Source organism: Grampus griseus, assembly GCF_964374135.1.
Source record: "Grampus griseus genome assembly, chromosome: X".
Lineage (NCBI taxonomy): Eukaryota > Metazoa > Chordata > Mammalia > Artiodactyla > Delphinidae > Grampus > Grampus griseus.
In genome coordinates this window covers 128,363,020-128,386,994 of record NC_138999.1, presented here as the reverse complement: position 1 = coordinate 128,386,994, position 23,975 = coordinate 128,363,020, and the positions used below count along the sequence as shown (strand labels likewise).

The 23,975-nt window shown below is 41.8% G+C and overlaps 1 protein-coding gene across 1 annotated transcript in view; it reads left to right on the top strand.

The window, feature by feature from the left end:
• GABRA3 (gamma-aminobutyric acid type A receptor subunit alpha3) overlaps positions 1-23,975 on the top strand; it is a gene marked incomplete at both ends in the record, with an annotated part of 150,684 nt that overhangs the window by 107,098 nt on the left and 19,611 nt on the right. Inside the window, one exon of the mRNA XM_082681362.1 lies at positions 7,704-7,847. Coding sequence (XP_082537488.1) covers positions 7,704-7,847 — 144 coding nt within the window. The remainder of the gene's footprint in view (positions 1-7,703; positions 7,848-23,975) is intronic.

The following is a 23,975-nucleotide window of genomic DNA, read 5'->3' as shown; positions in this document are numbered from 1 at the left end:
ATTGTATGCTCAAGGTACTCAGTTTAAGTTAAGAGGTTCAGCAAGAAATTCCTTTTCTTTCCTGGGGGTGGATAATATCTTCCATCACCTACCCCTTCACAGAAGGACCTGCTCTAATTTCCATTGTCAAACTCTTGGGTATATTGGGCAGAACACTGCTTTGTCCTTTAACCATAGGGAGTTACAACCACTTGAATGGCAAAGATAAGAAGACATATACAGAAACAAGAAGAACTACAATCCTGTAGCCTGTGGAACAAAAACCATATTCACAGAAAGATAGAGAAAATGAAAAGGCAGAGGGCTACGTAACAGATGAAGGAACAAGATAAAACCCCAGATAAACAACTAAATGAAGTGGAGATAGGCAACCTTCCAGAAAAAGAATTCAGAATAGTGATAGTGAAGATGATCCAGGACCTCAAAAAATGAATGGAGGAAAAGATCGAGAAGATGCAAGAAATGTTTAACAAAGACCTAGAAGAATTAAAGAACAAACAAACAGAGATGAACAATACAATAACTGAAATGAAAACTACACTAGAAGGAATCAATAGCAGAATAACTGAGGCAGAAGAACAGATAAGTGACCTGGAAGACAGAATGGTGGAATTCACTGCTGCGGAACAGAATAAAGAAAAAAGAATGAAAACAAATGAAGACAGCCTAAGAGACCTCTGGGACAACATTAAACATAACAATATTCGCATTATAGGGGTACCAGAAGGAGAAGAGAGAGAGAAAGGACCTGAGAAAAAATTTGAAGAGATTATAGTCGAAAATTTCCCTGACATGGGAAAGGAAATAGCCACCCAAGTCCAGGAAATGCAGCGAGTCCCATACAGGATAAACCCAAGGAGAAACACACTGAGACACATAGTAATCAAACTGGTAAAAATAAAAATTATTGAAAGCAGCCAGGGAAAAACGACGAATAACATACAAGGGAATTCCCATAAGGTTAACAGCTGATTTCTCAGCAGAAACTCTATAAGCCAGAAGAGAGTGGCATGATATACTTAAAGTGATGAAAGGGAAGAACCTACAACCAAGATTACTCTACCCAGCAAGGATCTCATTCAGATTCAATGGAGAAATCAAAAGCTTTACAGACAAGCAGAAGCTAAGAGAATTCAGCACCACCAAACCAGCTCTACCACAAATGCTAAAGGAATGTCTCTAAGTGGGAAACATAAGAGAAGAAAAGGACCTACAAAAACAAACCCCCCAAAATTAAGAAAATGGTCATAGGAATATACATATTGATAATTACCTTAAACGTGAATGGATTAAATGCTCCAACGAAAAGACACAGGTTTGCCGAATGGAAACAAAACCAAGACCCATAAATATGCTGTCTACAAGAGAGCCACTTCAGACCTAGGGACACATACAGACTGAAAGTGAGGGGATGGAAAAAGATATTCTATGCAAATGGAAATCAAAAGAAAGCTGTAGTAGCAATACTCATATCAGATAAAATAGACTTTAAAATAAAGTATGTTGCAAGAGACAAGGAAGGGCACTACATAATGATCAAGAGATCAATCCAAGAAGAAGATATAACAATTATAAATATATATGCACCCAACATAGGAGCACCTCAATATATAAGGCAACTGCTAACAGCTGTAAAAGAGGAAATCAACAGTAACACAATAATAGTGGGGGACTTTAACACCTGACTTACACCAATGGACAGATCAACCAAAATGAAAATAAATAAGGAAACAGAAGCTTTAAATGACACGATAGACCAGATAGATTTAATTGATATTTATAGGACATTCCATCCCAAAACAGCAGATGACACTTTCTTCTAAGTGCGCATGGAACATTCTCCAGGATAGATCACATCTTGTGTCACAAATCAAGCCTCAGTAAATTGAAGAAAATTGAAAACATATCAAGCATCTTTTCTGACCACAACACTATGAGATTAGAAATGAAGTACAGGGGAAAAAACGTAAAAAACACAAACACATGGAAGCTAAACAATACGTTACTAAATAACCAAGAGAACACTGAAGAACTCAAAGAGGAAATCAAAAAATACCTAGAGACAAATGACAATGAAAACATGACAATCCAAAAGGGAAGTTTATAGCTATACAAGCCTACCTCAAGAAACAAGAAAAATCTCAAATAAACAATCTCACCTTACACCTAAAGGAACTAGAGAAAGAAGAACAAACAAAACCCAAAATTAGCAGAAGGAAAGAAATCATAAAGATCAGAGCAGAAATAAATGAAATACAAACAAAGAAAACAGTATCAAAGATCAATAAAACTAAAAGCTGGTTCTTTGAGAAGATAAACAAAATTGATAAACCATTAGCCAGACTCATCAAGAAAAAGAAGGACAGGACTCAAATCAATAAAATTAGAAATGAAAAAGGAGAAGTTACAACAGACACCGCAGAAATACAAAGCATCCTAAGGGACTACTACAAGCACCTCTATGCCAATAAAATGGACAACCTGGAAGAAATGGAAAAATTCTTAGAAAGGTATAACATTCCAAGACTGAACCAGGAAGAAATAGAAAATATGAACAGACCAATCACATGTAATGAAATTGAAACTGTGATTAAAAATCTTCCAACAAGCAAAAGTCCAGGACCAGATGGCTTCACAGGTGAATTCTATCAAACATTTAGAGAAGAGTTAACACCCATCCTTCTCAAACTCTTCCAAAAAATTGCAGAGGAAGGAACACTCCCAAATTCATTCTATGAGGCCACCATCACCCTGATACCAATACCAGACAAAGATACTACAAAAAAAGAAAATTACAGAGCAATATCACTGATGAATATAGATGCAAAAATACTGAACAACGTACTAGCAAACAGAATCCAACAACACATTAAAAGGATCATACACCATGATCAAGTGGGATTTATCCCAGGGATGCAAGGATTCTTCAATATATGCAAATCAATCAATGTGATACACCATATTAACAAATTGAAGAATAAAAACCATATGATCATCTCAATAGATGCAGGAAAAGTTTTTGAAAAAATTCAACAGCCATTTAAGATAAAAACCCTCCAGAAAGTGGGCATAGAGGGAACCTACCTCAACATAATAAAGGCCATATATGACAAACCCACAGCAAACATCATTCTCAATGGTGAAAAACTGAAAGCATTTCCTCTAAGATCAGGAACAAGACAAGGATGTCCACTCTCAACAGTATTATTCAACATAGTTTTGGAAGTCCTAGTCATGGCAATCAGAGAGGAAAAAGAAATAAAAGGAATACAAATTGGAAAAGAAGAAGTAAAACTGTCACTGTTTGCAGATGACATGATACTATATATAGAGAATCCTAAAAATGCCACCAGAAAACTACTAGAGCTAATCAATGAATTTGGTAAGTTGCAGGATACAAAATTAATGCACAGAACTCTCTTGCATTCCTATACACTAATGATGAATTATCTGAAAGAGAAATTAAGGAAACACTCCCATTTACCATTGCAACAAAAAGAATAAAATATCTAGGAATAAACCTAGCTAGGGAGACAAAAGACCTGTATGCAGAAAACTATAAGACACTGATGAAAGAAATTAAAGATTATACCAACAGATGGAGAGATATACCATGTTCTTGGATTGGAAGAATCAATATTGTGGAAATGACTATACTACCCAAAGCAATCTACAGATTCAATGCAATCCCTATCAAATTGCCAATGGCATTTTTTATGGAACTAGAAGAAAAAGTCTTAAAATTTATATGGAGACACAAAAGACCCCAAATAGCCAAAGAAGTCTTGAGGGAAAAATACGGAGCTGGAGGAATCAGACTCCCTGACTTCAGACTATACTGCAAAGCTACAGTAATCAAGACAGTATGGTACTGGCACAAAAACAGAAACATAGATCAATGGAACAAGATAGGAAGCCCAGAGGTAAACCCACGCACCTATGGTCAACTAATCTGTGACAAAGGAGGCAAGGATATACAATTGAGAAAAGACAGTCTCTTCAGTAAGTGGTGCTGGGAAAACTGGACAGCTACATGTAAAAGAATTAAATTAGTACACTCCCTAACACCATACACAAAAGTAAACTCAAAATGGATTAGAGACTTAAATGTAAGACCGAACACTATAAAACTCTTAGAGGAAAACATAGGAAGAACACTCTTTGACATAAATCACAAAATCTTTTTTGATCCACCTCCTAGAATAATGGAAATAAAAACAAAAATAAACAAATAGGACCTAATGAAACTTAAATGTTTCTGCACAGCAAAGGAAACCATAAATAAGACGAACAGACAACCCTCAGAACGGGAGAAAATATTTGCAAATGAAGCAACTGACAAAGGATTAATCTCCAAAATATATAAACAGCCCCTGCAGCTCAATATTGAAGAAACAAACAGCCCAATACAAAAATGGGCAGAAAACCTAAATAGACATTTCTCCAAAGAAGACATACAGATGGCCAAGAAGCACATGAAAAGCTGCTCAACATCACTAATTATTAGAGAAATGGAAATCAAATCTACAATGAGGTATCACCTCACACCAGTTATAATGGGCATCATCAGAAAATCTACAAACAACAAATGGTGGAGAGGGTGCAGAGAAAAGGGAATCCTCTTGCACTGTTGGTTGGGATGTAAATTGATACAACCACTATGGAGAACAGTATGGAGGTTCTTAAAAAACTAAAAATAGAATTACCATATGATCCAGCAATCCCACTACTGGGTATATACCCAGAGAAGATCATAATTCCAAAAGACACATGCACCCCAATGTTCATTGCAGCACTATTTACAATAGCCAGGTCATGGAAGTAACCTAAATGCCCATCAACAGACGAATGGATAAAGAAGATGTGGTACATATATACAATGGAGTATTACTCAGCCATAAAAAGGAACGAAATTGGGTCATTTGTTGAGACGTGGATGGATCTAGAGACTGTCATACAGCGTGAAGTAAGTCAGAAAGAGAAAAACAAATATTGTATATTAACGCATGTATGTGGAACCTAGAACTATGGTACAGATGAACCGGTTTTCAGGGCAGACATTGAGACACAGATGTAGAGAACAAATGTATGGACACCATGGGGGGAAAGCTGCCGGGGGCTGGGGATGGTGGTGTGATGAATTGGGTGATTGTGATTGACATGTATACACTGATGTGTATAAAATTGATGACTAATAAGAAACTGCTGTATAAAAAAATAAAAATAAACAAAAGAAGACATATACAGGTAATTATATGTTTAGGCATAGTAGAACCCAAACATATATATTAAGGTTAGAAGGCACTGGGGAAAATGAGAGGACAAGGACCTTGTGAAATCACATTTTATTAATAGCCTTGTGATAGTCCTCACTTAATAGTCTTAGTATAAGTTTTAGGTAAGTGTGTGAGAAGAGTCCTGAGGAGATGATATCCCTTTCTTCTTGGTGATTGTAGTTTAAAGATCTCAATTTTAGTTGGGAGCCCTAGATACCCCATAGGCAGCAGAGGATGCTTTGTTTCCAAAACAGAATCACAAAAGACCACAGCCATCCATAGGGGAAAACCTCTAGACAAGAGGTTACAAGTTGGTGGTTTGCAGATGTCATTTATTTGATCTATACAGTGTTAGTAACCTTCAAAATTATCCTCCAAGATTTGAAATTTGGGAGATGTCATACAAAATTCCAGATTTGTTTATTATTTTATGAAATCAGAAGATTGGACTCAAATCCCCACCTGGCCACAAACAGCTGGGGCTGAGTAGTGGCTGTCCCTTGTATGTGGGCACTTTCTGCTCTCTCCCTGAAAACAAGGTCTAATGTCAGTTGCCATTAATCAACTCACTTAATTGATAGATTTAAGAGCTCCTAGTTGAATTAAGAGGAAAGTGACATAGTTCTTGTACCCATAGCTGTAAAAATTTAAAATAAATAAATTAAAGATAGACTGAAAGGACTATTTCAAAAAAGGTGGCAAGTTTGCATTTCCTAATAAAAATGAAGACTATTTATACACTGTTTCTATGCATACACAGTATGCTTTTGTTGAAAAATAAAACTTCAGATATCAACATTATGCAATCCATTATAAGAACCATAATTGATATATTAAAAAAGATGTACAATGAAAATCTTAATTTTATTAAATAGACTGAAAGTTCAACAGGTTTTGTATTTGAATATATACATTAAGTGTTGCTGCTGGGAAAAGCAGTTATGCATTAATTAAGCAATATACCTTCACAGGCATCAAAATATTTTATAGACACAAGATTCATAAAAATGTCTTTAATTGCAGTAGAAATTATACATTGAACCAGAAGTATTTTTGTCAGTGAGTTGAAGAAATGACTGAGACCATATACAGGGCACATTATGTTTAAAAGTTAGATTTCCTGTGGCATTTTCTTTTGTCACTTATGATAGTTATGTGTATTTTCTCATAATTTCAATGAGAATTTTGATGTGAATGAACAACTTTTGGGCATGTTGTCCATTATAAGCAAATCAGAAAATGGTTTACTTGAATATATTGAAAAAAGTCCTAAAAAATGTAACATAAGCAGATCACAATTAATATATGTAAGTGTTAATGTCAGACTTTTATGAAATACATATCCAGCATTGCAAAGTTTTGTAGGGATACAGAATTTATGTTCGTTCATTGGTAGATTGACTAGCAATTATTTGCTTTGTGGTAAAAGGTTTAAGTAGAGCATATTATGGACATAATAGCTGCCACCATGAGCTGGATACCTCCCAATGACTTGAACAATAAACAGCTCAAAAATGAATGAAGAGGAGCAGTATGAGCAGTATGGTTGTCAGTTTCCCTATGAGCCTAGATATCTGAGTTAGGGCAAAGTGCTCACCCCAAATATAAAACCCACTGTGCAAAGAGTTAATCTGTGTCTGGAAAGAAAGCAACTCTATTCTTTTAAGATACTGACTAAAACTAAATAACCTTACTCCTCATTCCCTCACCGTTTCCTTACCCACACCCCTGTTAAAATTAATCTGTACTAAATTCTGTACTCAACATTGGAATTCCAAATACAAGACCTGACATTAATACCCTGATGCAGAAGAAATGGTGGCAGGTTTCTGGTTTGCAAAATTAAAGTGGTAATACATTTCAAAATAAAACTGTAATCATTAATTATTGCTTTTTTAATTTGTAATTTTTCATTTTTAATTTAAAACATCCCCAGTATGATATTTTACATTATTTCATATGTTCACCCCATAATTAGTTAAAGAAAATTGTATTACATTTCTAGCAGTTTATTTTTCCTACAACTAGCCTGATTTGGTCATTTAAGATACCTCTCTAGTTCCTGTGGGCATTTGAATTTGTGACATCTGCATTAGGTAATATTTTAACCATTCCTCCCCTTGCCCCTACTCTCTATCCTCCAAGAGAAGGAAAAGTTTAACAATTTATTGGCAGTCCAGAAGACTGTGAGTCATTGAAGCAAGTGACCACTTTGGGTTTATTTCTGTGTGTCCAGCATAAACTGTTAGTAATTGTTCAACAAGTACTTAATACATGCATGGATAAATGTACTTCAGTTGAAGATATACCACATACCTAAAACTCTTTTGGGATGGAAGTTGTATTTCAATCTCATGCAAGTTTAGTATCAAAAATAATCATTTTCCTTTCCCTTCACTTCTCCTTCTTGACTTTTTTCTGCCTTAGATGCCTATACAACAGCCGAAGTAGTTTACTCTTGGACTCTTGGGAAGAACAAATCTGTGGAAGTGGCACAGGATGGCTCTCGACTGAATCAATATGACCTGCTGGGCCATGTTGTTGGGACAGAAATAATCCGGTCTAGTACAGGTATTTATTTATTTTATTTAGCAAGCATTTTTGTAACCTGTACCACATACCAGTCACTGTTTTAAGTGCTTATAATAACTTATGTTAATAAAACAGTCTTGTGAGGTAGGTACTATTATCTTAAGGAAACTGAGGCATACAGATGTTTAGTAATTTGTTCCATGTCACAGTTATGTAATGTCAGAGCCAAGATCTGAACCCAGGCAGATTGGCTTCCAAGATCATGCTTTTAACCATGATACCCTGCTGTCTCTTCGTGAGTTAGGTCGAGGTCATTAGGGCTGGACTGTGGTAGAAGAGAAAGCAGAGGGAAGCCATGATAGTGGGAGAGCTAAACTTTGATCCTAAAGTTTTCATGAAGATATTTGCTTAACTCCGCCAATACAGAGGTGGCAATGTAATAACCCCAGGAGGGTCCAGAACACAGCCAGGAGGTCCAGGAATGAGCCATGGAATTATTTTCTTAAATGAATCACCCATTTCAGAAACAAGTGTGTCTGGCAAACATTGCCAGGTCCTCTCAATGGCTCTTCCTTGGATATTGATAAATGGTTTTTAGAGGCTTGTTCTGTAGCCTTAAGTCCTATCTATTTGGAAACTGACCAGTTGTAGGGGCCTGAGGAAGGACACACCCTGAATCCCAACTAACTTTAGGGTATTTGACAAAATGGAGTATATCTTAGGGGCCCACATATCTTACAATATTTTTTGCCATGAAAGGGTGGGAACTTTCAACACTTGTCTCCATGGAAGATCTCTGAATCCACAATTATAAATGAAGTAGGGTACTCTTGTCCTTTTTTTCATTAGCTGGACACTGCTGTTCCCTCTCATAGTGTTACAGTATGTCTGTGGTCTGTTCTCCCTCCATCCTAGGACCAGGGGCTAGAATGTAAAAAAAAGCAGCATTTGAAATGGATTTAAAGGACAACAGGATTTAGAGATTTGGAACTTGGTGTGGGGAAAGGCTATTCTTTTTTTTTGTGTGTGCGGTACGCGGGCCTCTCACTGTTGTGGCCTCTCCCGTTGCGGAGCACAGGCTCCGGATGCGCAGGCTCAGCGGCCGTGGCTCACGGGCCCAGCCGCTCCGCGGCATGTGGCATTTTCCTGGACCGGGGCACGAACCCGTGTCCTCTGCATTGGCAAGCAGACTCTCAACCACTGCGCCACCAGGGAAGCCCGAAAGGCTATTCTTGAGAATGGCAATACAGAGTTTCAAAAGACCAGAGGTTTGTGAGAACATGATCTCTTGGAGAAGGTCAGCTGATCTGTGGGGGTGAGGGGAAAGTACCCACCTGGCCAGTTCTGTTCTCTCCAAGCAGGTAGAGGGAGGAGGACCTTTAGTGCCTGCATGTACAAAGTGTATTTTTACTGTCCTACTGTGACCCTTGCATTTTTGAGCAGAAGCCACCTCCTGCTGTGGGGTGCCGCTGCTGCTGCAAATGACCTCCCATCTGAGATCAGACCCTCCCCTCCCTCCCACCCCAGCCTGTAAGCAAAGAGTATCCAGGCTCCTGATGAAGGTTCTGTGCATCCCAGCACAGCAAGGCAGACCCCTAGAGACCAAGGGTAACCCAGGGGCCCTGGAGGTCCACTCCGTAGAAGGGAGAGAATTCCTGGGGCTATAGCATCTGTTCACTCTCCTGACTTCCCCATCCCTCCTTAGCACTGCTCACCTGGTATCAACTTTTGAGACCCATCATTAGCAATTCAAGCAGCCCCATTTCATTTGGTTAAGCCACTGTTTGTTTAGTTTTTATCACACGTTCATGATAGAAAAATTAGAAATATCAGAGGAACAAAAAATGTAAATTAAAATATTCTTTAATTCCACCATCTAGAAAAAAACTTTTAGAAGAATTTTGTGCATTAACTGATTATTATACATTTTGGTGTGTAACCTTTAAGAAGGTTCTCTTTGCACTTTTAATATAAATATGTTTTTATATAAATGGGGCCATAATATTGATACTGTTTTATAAGCTGTTTTTTATGTAATTTTATATTGTAAGCATGTTTTCTTGTTACTAAGTGTACAGGATCCAAATAAAATGTACACACAAGCTAGTGATATATTTTTATTATTAATTAATTAATTTATTTTTGCTGTGTTGGGTCTTCGTTTCTGTGCGAGGGCTTTCTCTAAGTTGCGGCAAGTGGGGGCCACTCTTCATCGCGGTGCGCGGGCCTCTCACTATCACGGCCTCTCTTGTTGCAGAGCACAGGCTCCAGACGCGCAGGCTCAGTAGTTGTGGCTCACGGGCCTAGTTGCTCCGCGGCATGTGGGATCCTCCCAGACCAGGGCTGGAACCCGTGTCCCCTGAATTCGCAGGCAGATTCTCAACCACTGTGCCACCAGGGAAGCCCAGTGATATATTTTTATTCAGATATAATTGACATTAGTTTCAGGTGTACAACATTATGATTCAATATTTGTATGTATTATGAAATGATCACCACAGGAAGTCTAGTTAACGTCCATCACTATACATAGTTATAGAATTTTTTTCTTGTGATGAAAACTTTTAAGATCTACTCTTAACAGCTTTCAAATGTGTAGTATAGTATTCTAACTATAGTTACCATGTTGTACATAACACCCCAAGGACTTATTTACTTTACAGCTGGAAGTTTGTACCTTCTGTTTCCTTTCACCCATTTCACCTAACACCTACCCTTGGCTTCTGGCAACCAGTAATCTATTCTTTGTATCTATGAGCTTGGTTTTTTGTTCATTTTGTTTTGTTTTTTGGATTCCACATGTAAGTGAGATACAATATTTGTCTTGCTCTGTCTGACTTATTTCACTTAGCATAATGTCCCCAAGGTCCATCCATGTTGTTGCAAATTGCAAAAATTCTTTCTTTTTATGGTTGAATAATATTCCATTGTATCTGTATATACCACATCTTCTTTATCCATTCATCCATGGAGAGACACTTTGGTTGTTTCCATGTCTTGGCTATTGTAAATAATGCTGCAGTGAAGATGAAGGTGTATATATCTTTTTAAGCCAGTGTTCTCATTTTCTTCAGATAAATACCCATAAGTGGAATTGCTGGATCGTATAGTAGTTCCATTTTTATTTTTTAAAAAATATTTATTTATTTATTTATCTATTTATTTATTTGGCTGCACCAGGTCTTAGTTGTGGCATGCAGGATCTTTTAGTTGCAGCATGTGAACTCTTAGTTTTCTTGTTTGTTTGTTTTTGAGGTTTTTTTGCAGTACACAGGCATCTCACTGCTGTGGCCTCTCCCATTGCGGAGCACAGGCTCTGGACGCGCAGGCTCAGCGGCCATGGCTCATGGGCCCAGCTGCTCCACGGCAAGTGGGAACTTCCTGGACCGGGGCACAAACCCGTGTCCCCTGCATCGGCAGGCGGACTCTCAACCACTGTGCCACAAGGGAAGCCCACAGACTCTTAGTTTTGACATGTGGGATCTAGTTCCCTGACCAGGGATTGAAACCGGGCCCCCTGAATTGGGAGCGTGGAGTCTTAGCCACTGGACCACCAGGGAAGTCCCCCATTTTTAATTTTTTGAGGAAACTCCATACTGTTTTCCATAGTAGTTGCACCAGTATACATTCCCACCAAGAGTACATGAGGGTTTCCATTTCCACACATCCTCACCAACATTTGTTTTTTGTTGTTAGTTCTAAGTAGTTAGTAATAATATTTTAACAATTAGAATGGGCATATATTAATTATTACCTGTTTTAGTTTTACTCTAAATTTAAAAAGAAAATTAAAAGGCCATCATCTGAGGCCACAGCCAGCCTTCTTGACAATGATAAGTGTTGCTATCAGTGGGAAGCATAGCATTTCATTGTGAAACTCAATAATATCTTCATCTTACTGGATCATAATCCATTTAACCAATTACCTATGATTATTTTCCGTTTTAATGCTATAAAGAACACTGCAAAGACCTTCTTTTTCCATATAGCATTTTGTTCCTATGTAATTACCTGCCTAGGATAAAAACAAAATATTGAGATTGCTCTTTCAGAAAGTAGACACATTTAAAAATTTTTAAACACATATTGACAAATTGCCATTCTAAAAGGTGAAACAGTTCACACTCTCATTATCAGTGTATGAGCATTCCAGTTTCCCTTCACTCTTGGCAATGCAGATGTTATGGATTGAATTATGTCTCCCCAAAAGATATGTTGAAATCCTGCACCCTAGTGCCTCAGAATGTGACCTTATTTGAAAGTAGGGTTATTGCAGATATTAGATTATAATAGCAAATTAGTTTTGTAAACATGATACAATGTATATCAGTAAACTATGCAGGTGTAAGAAGGAATGAGGAAGTTCAATGGGAATATCTTCAGGATATACTGTTGAGTGAAAATAGCAAATATAAAACCACCAAAGACTATAAGGATATATATTAGTATAGGAATAGTATTTCTAGAATATACACAAGAAGCTGTTAATTGTAGTTAAAGGAAGGAGAAATGAAATGGTTTGAAGGAGGTGGACTTTTTGCTGTATATTATTTGACACCCTTTGGTTTAGAAACCATATAAATATTACCTCACATAAATGTATATTGTTTTCATGTGACTATAAATTATGGGCATTCCTTTCTGAATTCTGGTATGCTCCTCTATGTGGGGTCCAACATACTAATGGGAAGTTGGGCCAGAGAAAATCCCACAATCTGTGGGTGTTCTGTTTTGTATGAGTGGTTTTCTCTCTGAAAGCTGTCAGTACTCAGCATGAAGTAGTTCTAAGCAGAGAGCTCCTGCTCTTTGCTCCAGATTCAAACATGTGTTAAATAAATGAATGAAATTTCTCTAAATTGGTGGCTAGTTCTTCACACTGTTCCCTACTTCAGCACTGACTCCATTTTCCCTTATTTGCAATATTTACATTAATTTTCTAAGAGGAGCCTGATCTTATTTTTGCATCTTTCCTAGAAATTTGACCATTTGTTAGAAAAACTCTCATTACTGTCATTGTGTATATTATTTGTTTAGACTTGGAACATAGGTAAGTGAAGACAAATCAGAAAATAAGAGCAGCGTGGCAGGTGTGTTTTGACCCACCTGCAGATGCCATTCTGTGGGCGGGAGGGGGGGGCGCCAAAACCCCATGACTGCTTAGCCAGAGCAGCAGTTGACCCCTGAGGTCACCATTTTGGTGCAGTGAGGCAACAGCCACCAAGGGACGTGGCCCTATTGCGTGGCTCACTGCCACTGGAAGAGGGCTCTGCTAGAGTTCTGCAGTTGGCTTGAGCTCTGCTGTTGGGCGGGGCTTTTGTATTTACTCCTCTGTATGCCAGAGCTGTGGGCTGCTCTCAGAGGTTGGGTTCCCTTGCAGTTGAATTTAGACTGCTGACTGTACTTTTGATCAGGCAATGATGCTGGCAGGGGACCTGATACCACCTCCAAGATTCGCACAATGTTGGCTATGAGGTATGCCATATTCCTTTGTGCTAGCTGACCCCAAATTATCTGGCCCTGCCAATTCCCAGAGCGTTCCCCATGAGGCAAAGCAGAAGTGGGCCTCCAGAGGAATGCCCAGGAAACCTGGATATCTGCCTTGGGTTCTCATTTCCCCACTGGAGAAACCATAGACTCAGAGGTACCCTCTAGGTGCTGCACTGAGCTGGCCTGGGGGAAGGAAGAAGGCGACAAATTGATACCACTTCTGTTATCCTTCTAATGTCACTTTTCTTGGTTTTCATGCCCCAGATGGGTGCTGCTTCAGCTTTACTTCTTAGATCTGGGATTTTCACAAAGGTGTTCTCTTCTGTGGGTAGCTGCTAAACCATATTTTTGTGACAGGGTACTAGAGCTGGGGCTGTCCTATTCCACCACCTTCCTGATCTTAAATCACTCTCTTTGCTTCTTTGGAAGAGAAACAACAAGATAGAAATTGAAGGAAAGAAGGATAGAAAAGGAGAGGCTTAAGAAAATATATTCAGTTATTTAAAACAATGGCTAATTTGATAAGCTCTTGAAAAGTCCACTTGCTTTCCTTTCAGATCTACAGAATATAACTTATATAAAATATATAATAAATATTAAATATTTTACATGATCAGATATAGGATTAATAGACAGGAAGGAATTCAGGGGTGTGAGACTAATATGCGGAAGGGGAGGAAATTCCCCAAGCTAATCAAAGTCCAACTATTGTTAAAAATAAATCTTCAGTGCCTCCTCAGCTGAGAAAAAGAGTGAACAGAAGGACAGGGAAAGAAAGCAGTTGAAATGTACACAGATAGGAGAGAGGGGGAGAAGGAGGAGAGAGGGGGAGGGGGTGGGGAACAAAGAAATAAAAGGATTGAAAAAGCGGCAGAGAGAAAAAAAAGCAATCCCAATGTTGTAATGAAGAAATTCTATAATTTTGTATGATAGTTCTTTGCTAAATTAAAACTAAGCCTACTTGTATTTTTCATGTTCACATAAACAAGCTAGAATGTGAATACACACACAATATGGATTGTATATTGAGCTTTGGCTAACCAGATGGTGCTTCCTAGGCTTAGGTACAAGGGAGTGGGTGAGGTAGGAAAGTGGAAAATTGACTCATTTGGGAGACATACTGAAACCAAATGGGGGGGGGAGAGAGAGAGAGAGAGAGAGAGAGAGAGAGAGAGAGGTGAAAAATAAGATGCTCTAACAAGAAAGGTAGTAGAGCAATCAGATTGCATGGACCTTTGGAGACTCTTTGGGGAAATTTGCCTTTTACTCTTTGAGAGATGGGAAACTATTGGGGAGCCTTAAGCAAAAGAAAGACTGAATCTGACTTTTATTATAATAGACTCATTTTGGCTGGTATGCTAAGAATGCATTGAAGGGGACAAGTACAGAGGCAAGGCACATTAGGAAGCTATTACAGTACTCTAAGTAAGAGATGATGGTAGCTTAGTCCAAAGTGGTAACAGCGGAAGTGGTGAGAAATGCTCAAATTATAAATATATTTTGAAGAACTGTCAATGTATCTGTGCCCGTGTCTGCATTTGTGTATGCACACATGGAAACATGTACGAGGGAGGGAGAGGGAGTGGTCGATGATGTTAAAGATTTTGAAGAATTTTGATTTGTGCTCCTGAGAGCTACCATTTACTGAGATAGGAAAATCTGTTGGAAGGGATAGTTTGGAGGGGTAGGAAATGGAGACAGTAAGAGCTAAGATTTGGACATGTTAGGTCAAGATACCTATTAGATCCCCAAGTGGTGATATCTAATGGGTAATGGAATATATAGGTGTAGAGCATTATAGGGAACCCTAGGTTTGCCATATCAAAGTACCATAAACTGAATGGCTTAAAACAACAGAGATTTATGTCTCCTAGTTCTGGAGGCTAGAAGTCTGAAGCCAAGGTGCTGGCTGGGTTGGTTGCTTCTGGAGGCTCCTTTTATACAGTAGAGGGGGAGGGGGAGGGGTCCACTGTAGTGCTGACCAATGACTGAGCAGGACCACTGACGGGTCGCTCATTGACAGTTGCTCACCTGGGGGAGGGGCCCACTGCAACACTGACCAATGGCTGAGCGGGGCTGCTATAGCTCACGCCTGCCCCACCACTATTACAATTCCCCACTGTCAATGTCCATTCCACAATCTTGTGGGAAAAGGGGTGACGATTTTTCTGGCTACTTCCCACTGAACAGGGGAGATGAGGGGGTGATTGTGAAATGGAATTGATCAGTTTTGGGTCGAGAATATTCCTTAAAAATGTTAGTAAGCAATACAATTCTTTTTATCTACAACCATTTGAACCTGATGAAATTCCTTCTACAATGAAATTTTAATCTCAATACTTACTTTTTTTTTTTTTTTTGCGGTACGTGGGCCTCTCACCATTGTGGCCCCTCCCGTTGCGGAGCACAGGCTCCGGACGCGCAGGCTCAGCGGCCACGGCTCACGGGCCCAGCCGCTCCGCGGCATGTGGGATCCTCCCGGACCGGGGCACGAACCCGTGTCCCCTGCATTGGCAGGTGGACTCTCAACCACTGCGCCACCAGGGAAGCCCAATACTTACTCTTTTTGAAGAGCAATCTTAAGTCTTCTAAGGATTCATAAACCCATTGCTCTCTAGGCCTGTCAGGAGTTGGGTCATTTTCTGATGACAGTGGTGCTGCTTTAACCCGAGTGTGATGAATCCATGGCTTTACTCCAGCTAACTTGACAGATGAGTGTGTGATAAGTAATACCACATGTGGTTCTGTCCACCTTGCGGTCAGCTGGTGCTCAGTCCCTTGTTCCCTCCAGGTTTTAAGGAGGACTCAGTTTCTGGGCTGGAAAGGATGTAACGTTACATCAGTTGTATGGGCACACCTGCTGGCAACAAACTCATGAACAGAGGTTAGTATAGTGCCCAGAGCTTTAACATAATTGGCAACTGCTAGATCTTTCAGAGCATTTATAGATTCTCCCACCTGGGCAGACACCTGGAATGGCCTACCATACAATATTTCAAAGGGTCTCAATTTAAGCCTGCTTCTGGGAGCCACTCTGATCCATAGCAGGGCAACTGGCAAGGCCTTATCCCAAGTTAAATTAGTCTCTTGACATATTTTAGCAATGCTCCTTTTTAATGTATAATTCATTCTCTCGGTTTTTCCTGTTGATTGTAGTCTCCAGGATGAATGTATCTTCCAATTCATTTGCAGTGCTTTAGCCACTTGTTGGGTTATGCTAGAGACAAAAGCAGGCCCATTATCACTTTGAAGGGAGTTAGGCACTCCAGATCAGGGGATAATGTCCTTAAGGAGGACTCTAACCACTTTGGAGGCTTTTTCTGTCCTGGGGCAATATGCCTCCACCCTTCCTGAAAAAGTGTCCATAAATACTAGCAGGTACCTGAAATTTCCTGTGGCTCAAGGCATTTGAGTAAAGTCTATTTGCCAGTCCTCGGTGGGGTAGGTTCCTCTGTGCTGAGTCCCCATCTGGGGAAGTGTGACAGCAGTCTTTGTGTTATTTTTAGCATAAATCATGCAATTTTGAGTGACTTGCTGGATGGCCCTTTGTAGGTTAGGCCCCATTATATATATTTGAATCTGTTGTAAGGTGGCATCTCTCCCGTAATGGGTACTATTATGAAGGTGCTGCAGCACAGTGTCCAAGAGGAATCAAAACAATTCCTTGTACTTTACATTTCTAGCCAAGTGAGGTATGATCGAGAGTGAATCCCCACTCTTTGGCTCTCTCCTTCTCCTTTCCTGAATACACTGACTGGTATGTTGACAAGTCGATCTGTGGGAGAAGTGACCCTATCATGGATTGTTAACCCCATTTCTTTGCTGCTTTCTTTGCAGCTTGGTCAGCTAACTGACTGCCCTTTATTATATGAGTCTCACCCTTCTGGTGGCCTGGGCAGTGCATTACAGCCACTTGTGAGGGCTTATGGACTGCTTCTAATAGTGACAGGATTTCAGAAGCATGTTTTGTCTTTATTGTTTGAAGTGAGAAGCCCCCTTTCTTTCCAGTTCACCCCGTGGGCATGCACCACAGAGAATGCATAGTGAGAGTCTGTGTATATATTTACTTGCTTCCCTTTAGCGAGGAGCGGGGGGGCTCTTGTCAGAGCAATGATTTCTGCCTTCCCAGCTGAGCTCCCTGGGGGCAGGGCTTCTGCTTCAACAATCCTTTCAAGGGTTACCATCACATACCTAGTGCATCACCTACCTTGGTCCATGAAGCTGCTTCCATCGGTGAACAATTTCATATCTGGTTCAGCCAAGGTCTGCTAGAATACACTAGCTTGATGATTTGTAGGCAGTCGTGCTCTGGGGATTGTGCAACATCAATTCGGAGAGATGTGGCTGGATTTAGGGCTGAAGTGACCTGAAGTCTTACGTTGGGATTGTCCAGGAGAATGGCTTGGACTTTCCCATTCTCCCCGAAGTCAGCCAATAGCCCCCTTTCTGCTCCAGTAAAGAAAGGACATGGTGAGGAACATACACAGTGGTGGGTTGCCCCAGGGTAAACTTCTCAGCTTCCTGAAATATGTCACAAGTAGCTGCTACAGCTCGAAGGCAGAGGGGTCATCCCTTAACAGTCTGTTCTAGCCTGTCTTGAGAAGCAGGCAATAGGTTGAGGGCTATTCCCCGGAGTTTGAATTAACACCCCAAGACTTATGCCTTATCTCTCATGGACATACAATTTGAAAGGTTTCTTTAAGTCTGGTTGTTCCAAAGCCAGGGCTGAGACTGACTTTGTTTTTATTGTTTCAAAGGCTGTTTGGCATCCTGTAGTCCAAGTAAGGGGCTCAAAATCATGTCCCTTTAAAGCCTCACAAAAGGGCTTTACTATGAGCCCATAGTTTGGGATCCAAACCTGACAGAACCCTGCCATTCCCAGAAACCCCCTCAGTTGTCTGCAAGTCTTGAGTGTTCCCAAGCCTGCAATTTCCCGTTTTCTGTTACTCAAAAGACCCCACTGTCCTTGGGAAAGGACAAAGCCCAGATACGTGACTTGTTGCTTACATATTTGGGCTTTTTTCTGGGAGACCTTATATCCACAATTGGCCAAATAGTTTAGGGTTCTAATGGTATTTTATAGACACTTATCATATGTAGGGCCTGCTATAAGCAAATTGTCCCATATTGGAGTATAAGTCCTTCATCCAATATTAAGTTTCTAAGGTCCCAAGCCAACATTTCCCCAAACAAGGTAGGGGAATTCTTAAATCCTTGAGACAGGACTGTCCAACAATACTGTTAGACTACCTGTATTTCTGGGTCCTGCAGATGTTTTCTGTGCCACCTTGGTGTTTACCACAGAGTATGTTGCACCTGTATCTATCAGAAAGTCAGTCAACTTGGCCCCCACTGTCAAAGTTACCTGGGGCTCCTGTGGGGAAATTGAAATTGGACGCCTCAAGTCCAAGGGAGCCCCGGGCCTCTTCATTCATTATCAGAATGTTCCTCCCTTTCTACCATATGAGAGGCTCCTATCTTTCTTTTATTGTTTTCTTTCTTATTCTTCAGCCTAGGGCAATCTTTTTTCCAATGCCCTTCCTCCTTGCAGTAAGCGCATTGTTCTCTCCCCAGTGGTGGCTTACCTCTCTCCGGGTTAGTAGCCTTCCGGAAATCCAATGCTGCTGCCAACAAAGCGGCGTTCCATCTTGCATCCTCTTGCTTCTGTCGTTGTGCCCTGCTGTTGAACACGTTAAAAGCAACGTCTACCAATTGAGAAGGGTTCATTCCAAGTGCACCATCAAACTTTTGTAATTTTCTTCTTATACCTGGGGCACTTTGCCCAATGAATGTCACATTTACCATTCTCATATTTTGGGGGGCCTCAGGGTCTGCATCAGTGTAGCACCTATAAGCTTGATAAATTCTTTCTAGAAATTCTGATGGATCCTCATTTGGTTTTTGGTGTATCTCCTGAATTTTGTCTAAGCTCTTTTGCCTGGGTACTCCCTTTCTAAGACTCACTAAGACACATTTCCTATAATATTCTAGAAGCGGCATGCCCCCATTATTAGGATCCCAGTCAGGCTCAGCAATACGAACTGCCAGATTTGCTTCTAGAGCTTCATCTGGGTCTGGTAGATGGAGCTGGTGTGATTCCTTTCTAGCCTTGTCAACAACCATCCTTCTTTCAACCCCAGTAAGCATCATATTCATAGGAGTGTGAATGTCTGCCCAAGAGGGATGGTGAGTGGCAAAGATAGAAGTGAGAAGTTCAGTCATATGGAGGGGGTCCTCTTGGTATGTAGGGTTATGATTTTTCCAATTAATCTGAAGTTGAGAATGGCTTGTGCATCCATAGAAACACAGTTTGTTGGCCATCTGCACTAAGGCTTCCTATGGGATATTGGCACAAGGGAAATTGCCCTGCTCCGAAAGTGGCTCCCAGTCCAAATTGGGTGGCCTGTTGGGTCTTAGATGGTGACACCAAACCAGGCCCCTGTGCCACGAGGGTTAACATAGAAACTTCTAATTGATCCCCATAAGTAGGGGAAACAGGGGGCCGTGAATATGTTGGTGGCATGGGGGTTGTCGGAACAACTGCTGTTGCAGTCTGCTCGGCCAGTGGAGGAGCCAGGTTGGCCAGAGGGGGTTTTAAGTTTTGAAATAACATGTCCTCACTCTCACTTTCCCCCTCTCCCTTTTGTAGAACAGGTTTTCCCTTAGTTTTCCTTTCAGACAGCTGTACCATAAGGTGGCAGCTATCTGACTTCTTTCCCTCCTGATTCAATAGCATAAATACTTCTACATATGGAATCTCATCATTTTTACATGCTCTTTCACAAAGCAATTGTAATTGCAAGATTGTATAATAATTAAGTGATCCATTCAAGGGCCATCACTCTCCTGATCCTAACGTATATTGGGACCACACACTATTACTATAGAATATCATCTCTTCCTTAGTCATAGGCCCATAGCTGTATTTTGCCCATTTATTTAAGATATACCCCAAGGGGCTTTCCTTAGGGACAGATGGAGTATTTCCCATATTTATAAGTTCAAGAATAACAAAACACAAAAAGCACAGGCAAATTCCAATACCAAAGACACAAACAGATTCCATCATGAATGAACGCAAAACAAAAGCAAATGGGGCTTCCCTGGTGGCGCAGTGGTTGAGCGTCCGCCTGCCGATGCAGGGGACACGGGTTCGTGCCCCAGTCCGGGAAGATCCCACATGCCACGGAGCGGCTGGGCCCGTGAGCCATGGCCACTGAGCCTGCGCGTCCGGAGCCTGTGCTCCGCAACGGGAGAGGCCACAACAGTGAGAGACCCGCGTACCACAAAAACAAACAAACAAACAAACAAAAAAGCAAATGAACACAAAACAAAAGCAAATAAATCAGTTCACAAATCAGGTAGAGTCCAACAGCAATTCCCCTCTCCAACAGGGTACCCCAATCAAATGAACAAATTGGCTTGTCCCTTAGAGCAAAAGCCCAAATTGAGAGGGGAAAATGTTCCCTGTTGTACACACCAGAGTGACTTACCCTACTATATGGAGCCCATCGGCTCCCAAATGTTGGTTCCTTGCTCCAACTACCAAGCGCTGGGGCAGCCGGTGCCACTTCAGGGAATTTTGAAGGGAAGATCCTCAGGACAAGTGTACCCAGCAGCCACTAGGGCCTTACCCGAAAATTCCCCAACCTGGGCTGGCTGGCCACAAGCAGAAAGGCTCCTGGCTAGCTTTGCCAAAAATTTGTTACCAAGCCCAAGCTCATTCTGCTTGCCACACAACAGGCCAATAAATCAGATCAGTTGTTGGAGCAAGGAATAACAACCAGTGGTTGAGTGGGACCACTAATGGTAGTTTGTTGACAGTTGATTGCTAACGGTTGCTTGCTTGGGGGAGGAGCCCACTGTGACACCAACCAATGGCTGAGCGGGGCTGCTCTAGCTCGTACCTGCCCCGCCCCTATTACAGTCTCTGCCTCTGTCATCACACATCTCCCTGTGTCTCTCTCTTCTTTTGAAAAGAGAGCATCAGTCATAGTGTATTAGGTCCCATCCTACTCCAGTACGACCTCATCTTAACTAGTTATATCTGCAACAAGCCTCTTTCTAAAGAAGGTCACATTTTGAGGTATTCAGGGTTACGAATTCACCATATCTTTCCAGGAGACATAGTTCAACCCATAACAAGTAGGAAGCCCAGGCAGAAAATATACATTGGGGCATTATCAAAATTGAAGATATTATTTAAAGATACAGGCCTGGATAAGAATGCCAAGGGAGTGAGACAGAAAAGAGTACTGAGTCATGACAATCTCAAATGTTGAGAATTTAAAGGAACCAGCAAAGGAGATTGGACAGGTCATGATGTAGGAGGGAAACCAGAAGAGCAACATGGCCTAGGAGTTTGGTGAAGAGATTCATTCCAGGAGGATGGAGTGCTCAATATGTAAAATGCTTCTGACAAATCCAGCATAATTTTATAATTAACTGATAATTAACTATTGGATTACAGAGTTGATGGGAGGGTATAAAGTTAATACTCCAAAAACACTCAAAGTTGTTTGGTATATAGTAAGAGCTTAATACGTGTTCACTCTTATTTTGAAGAGGGGTGATGTAGGCCAGCCCATATTCTGCTATGTGAACTTTAGGTTTTAACCCAATAAATCCATTCAAACAGTAGAGCGTAGTGGTTAGAAAGCATAAGCTGTGGAGCCAACCCATCTGGAGTTGAATTCAGGCTCTCCTACTTACTAGCTGGGTAATCTTCTGCAAATTGCTCAGTCTCTCTTTGCCTCAGTTTATTGACCCATAAATGAGTATAACAATAGTACCGACCTCATAGGGTTATTGTGAAGATTAAATACTTTAAGAATGTTACATAGCAAATGCTATAGAAGAGATTATTTTTAATTATTATTTACATGAGGACATTAATATATTTGAATGAACTCGTGTCAAAATTGCTCTGAGAAAGCTGTGTTGGTACACTGCTAAGCATATATTTTTGTAATAGGGACAGTGCGGGCACACTAATGGTCCCATTCCACCAACAGTCAGTGTCACACTGATCCCCACAGTGGCAGTTTCCCTGGGTCATTTTCCTCAGGACTGGCCTCGTTTATGCGCTCTCCCCGTTTGCCCCAGCAGTTGCCGCCCAAGGCCTGGAAGAGCAGTGCGCTGCAGCAGCCTCAGGCACACACACACATTGCAGCTTGTCGTCTTGGGTGAGTCTGAGTCTGGGGTGTTTCAGGTCTCCATGCAGGCACACTGACAGGTAGACCAGCAGACCAGTGGAGATGGCAATGTTGTGACTGTGAATTTGGGAGACCCTCTGCTGGTGTGAAATGCCAGTTGAAGGTGCTGCGGCTGGAACATTGTGACCTTGTGATAGGGGTGGTCGCTCATCGCATCTGACGTGCAAGGCCCCAGCACAGGCATTGTGGGGGCGCCTCTGGCAGCAAGGGGAGGCCAGGAAGCTGGGGTGTTTGCCCTCCCCAAGGTCAGGGAGGACAGGAAATGGCCCCGGAGGAAATAATGCAGCTGCCTGGCCTGCCTGCTCCTACCAAGTCCTCCCCGAGGTGGGGCAGTGCAAGCCTGGACAGACGGGCCGGCTGGGACTACCACACTAGGATACAGGATTTGACACGCTCCCCAAATGGTCCCTCCACGCCAGTACAGGGGACATTTGGTGCCCGGGCCCAGGGCCCAAGATGCCGGCCTCTGCCCACCCACATGCCAGACATCTGTTACTGGATGGTGTGAACCCCTCAGCTCAGCTGCTGTCCACGCCCCTGCAGTGCCCTCCTAGGATGTAACAAGGGCAGGGCAGGTGTGCAGTGGTTAGCATGAGACCCTTGCCATGGGGTTCAGAGGGCCCACTCAGACAACAGTCAGCTCACAGGGGTCCTCGAGTCAGAGAGTGTGGTGAGAGTGTGGATGGCGGCCCTCTCCCCAGGCCCTCCAGGCTTTCTGGCCTCAGGGCGGTGGGTGAGCTGGGGGGCCTGGCAGGTAAGCTGGGGGGCCTGGGGACAGGCTGAGGGCTGTGTCCCACAGAGCTCCAGAGCCCCCTCTACCACTGCCCACTGGCCAGGCTCAGGCCTTGAAGCAGCAGTGAACCTCTCCCCCATCCCCACCTCAGCAACGTAATGGTGGTGGCAGTCTCCATTCGTCACAGTCCATGGAAGCGTCAGATTCTCTCCAGTTTAAATAAAAGCCTGAGGGCCAGCTGGGTCCTGGGCGCCTGGCTCTGTCAGTGATGATGGCTGGGCAGGGTCCGGGGACCTGGCCCTGCAGGCACCACCAGCTGAGACCTGCCTTTTCAGCTGGGCCTGGGCACTAGTGGGAGGACCCAGACTGGGTGCTGGATGAACATTCCCAGACAGGGTGACCGGCCTGCAGAGTGCCCCCTCCTCTTAGCTAGGACCTGACCTCGGAGCCTTGGAACCTTGAACATGTAAATTGAGCGGTAATGACATTGCTTTGCTTATGGGATTTGTTAAAAGCTGCAAGGAGGCATGGAGACCGAAATAAATGCCTCCCCTTCCTTTTCTTGTCAGGACAGAGAATAACATTTATTTTGGTGGAGGTTTACAGGAACATCATGACCTGACCATGACCTGACCTCAAGAACAAAGGATCTGACACCAAGAAGTTTGCAACAACTAACCACATCCCTCCCTCACCTTTCCTATAAAAGGGCTTTGTGGAAAGCTTTTGGGG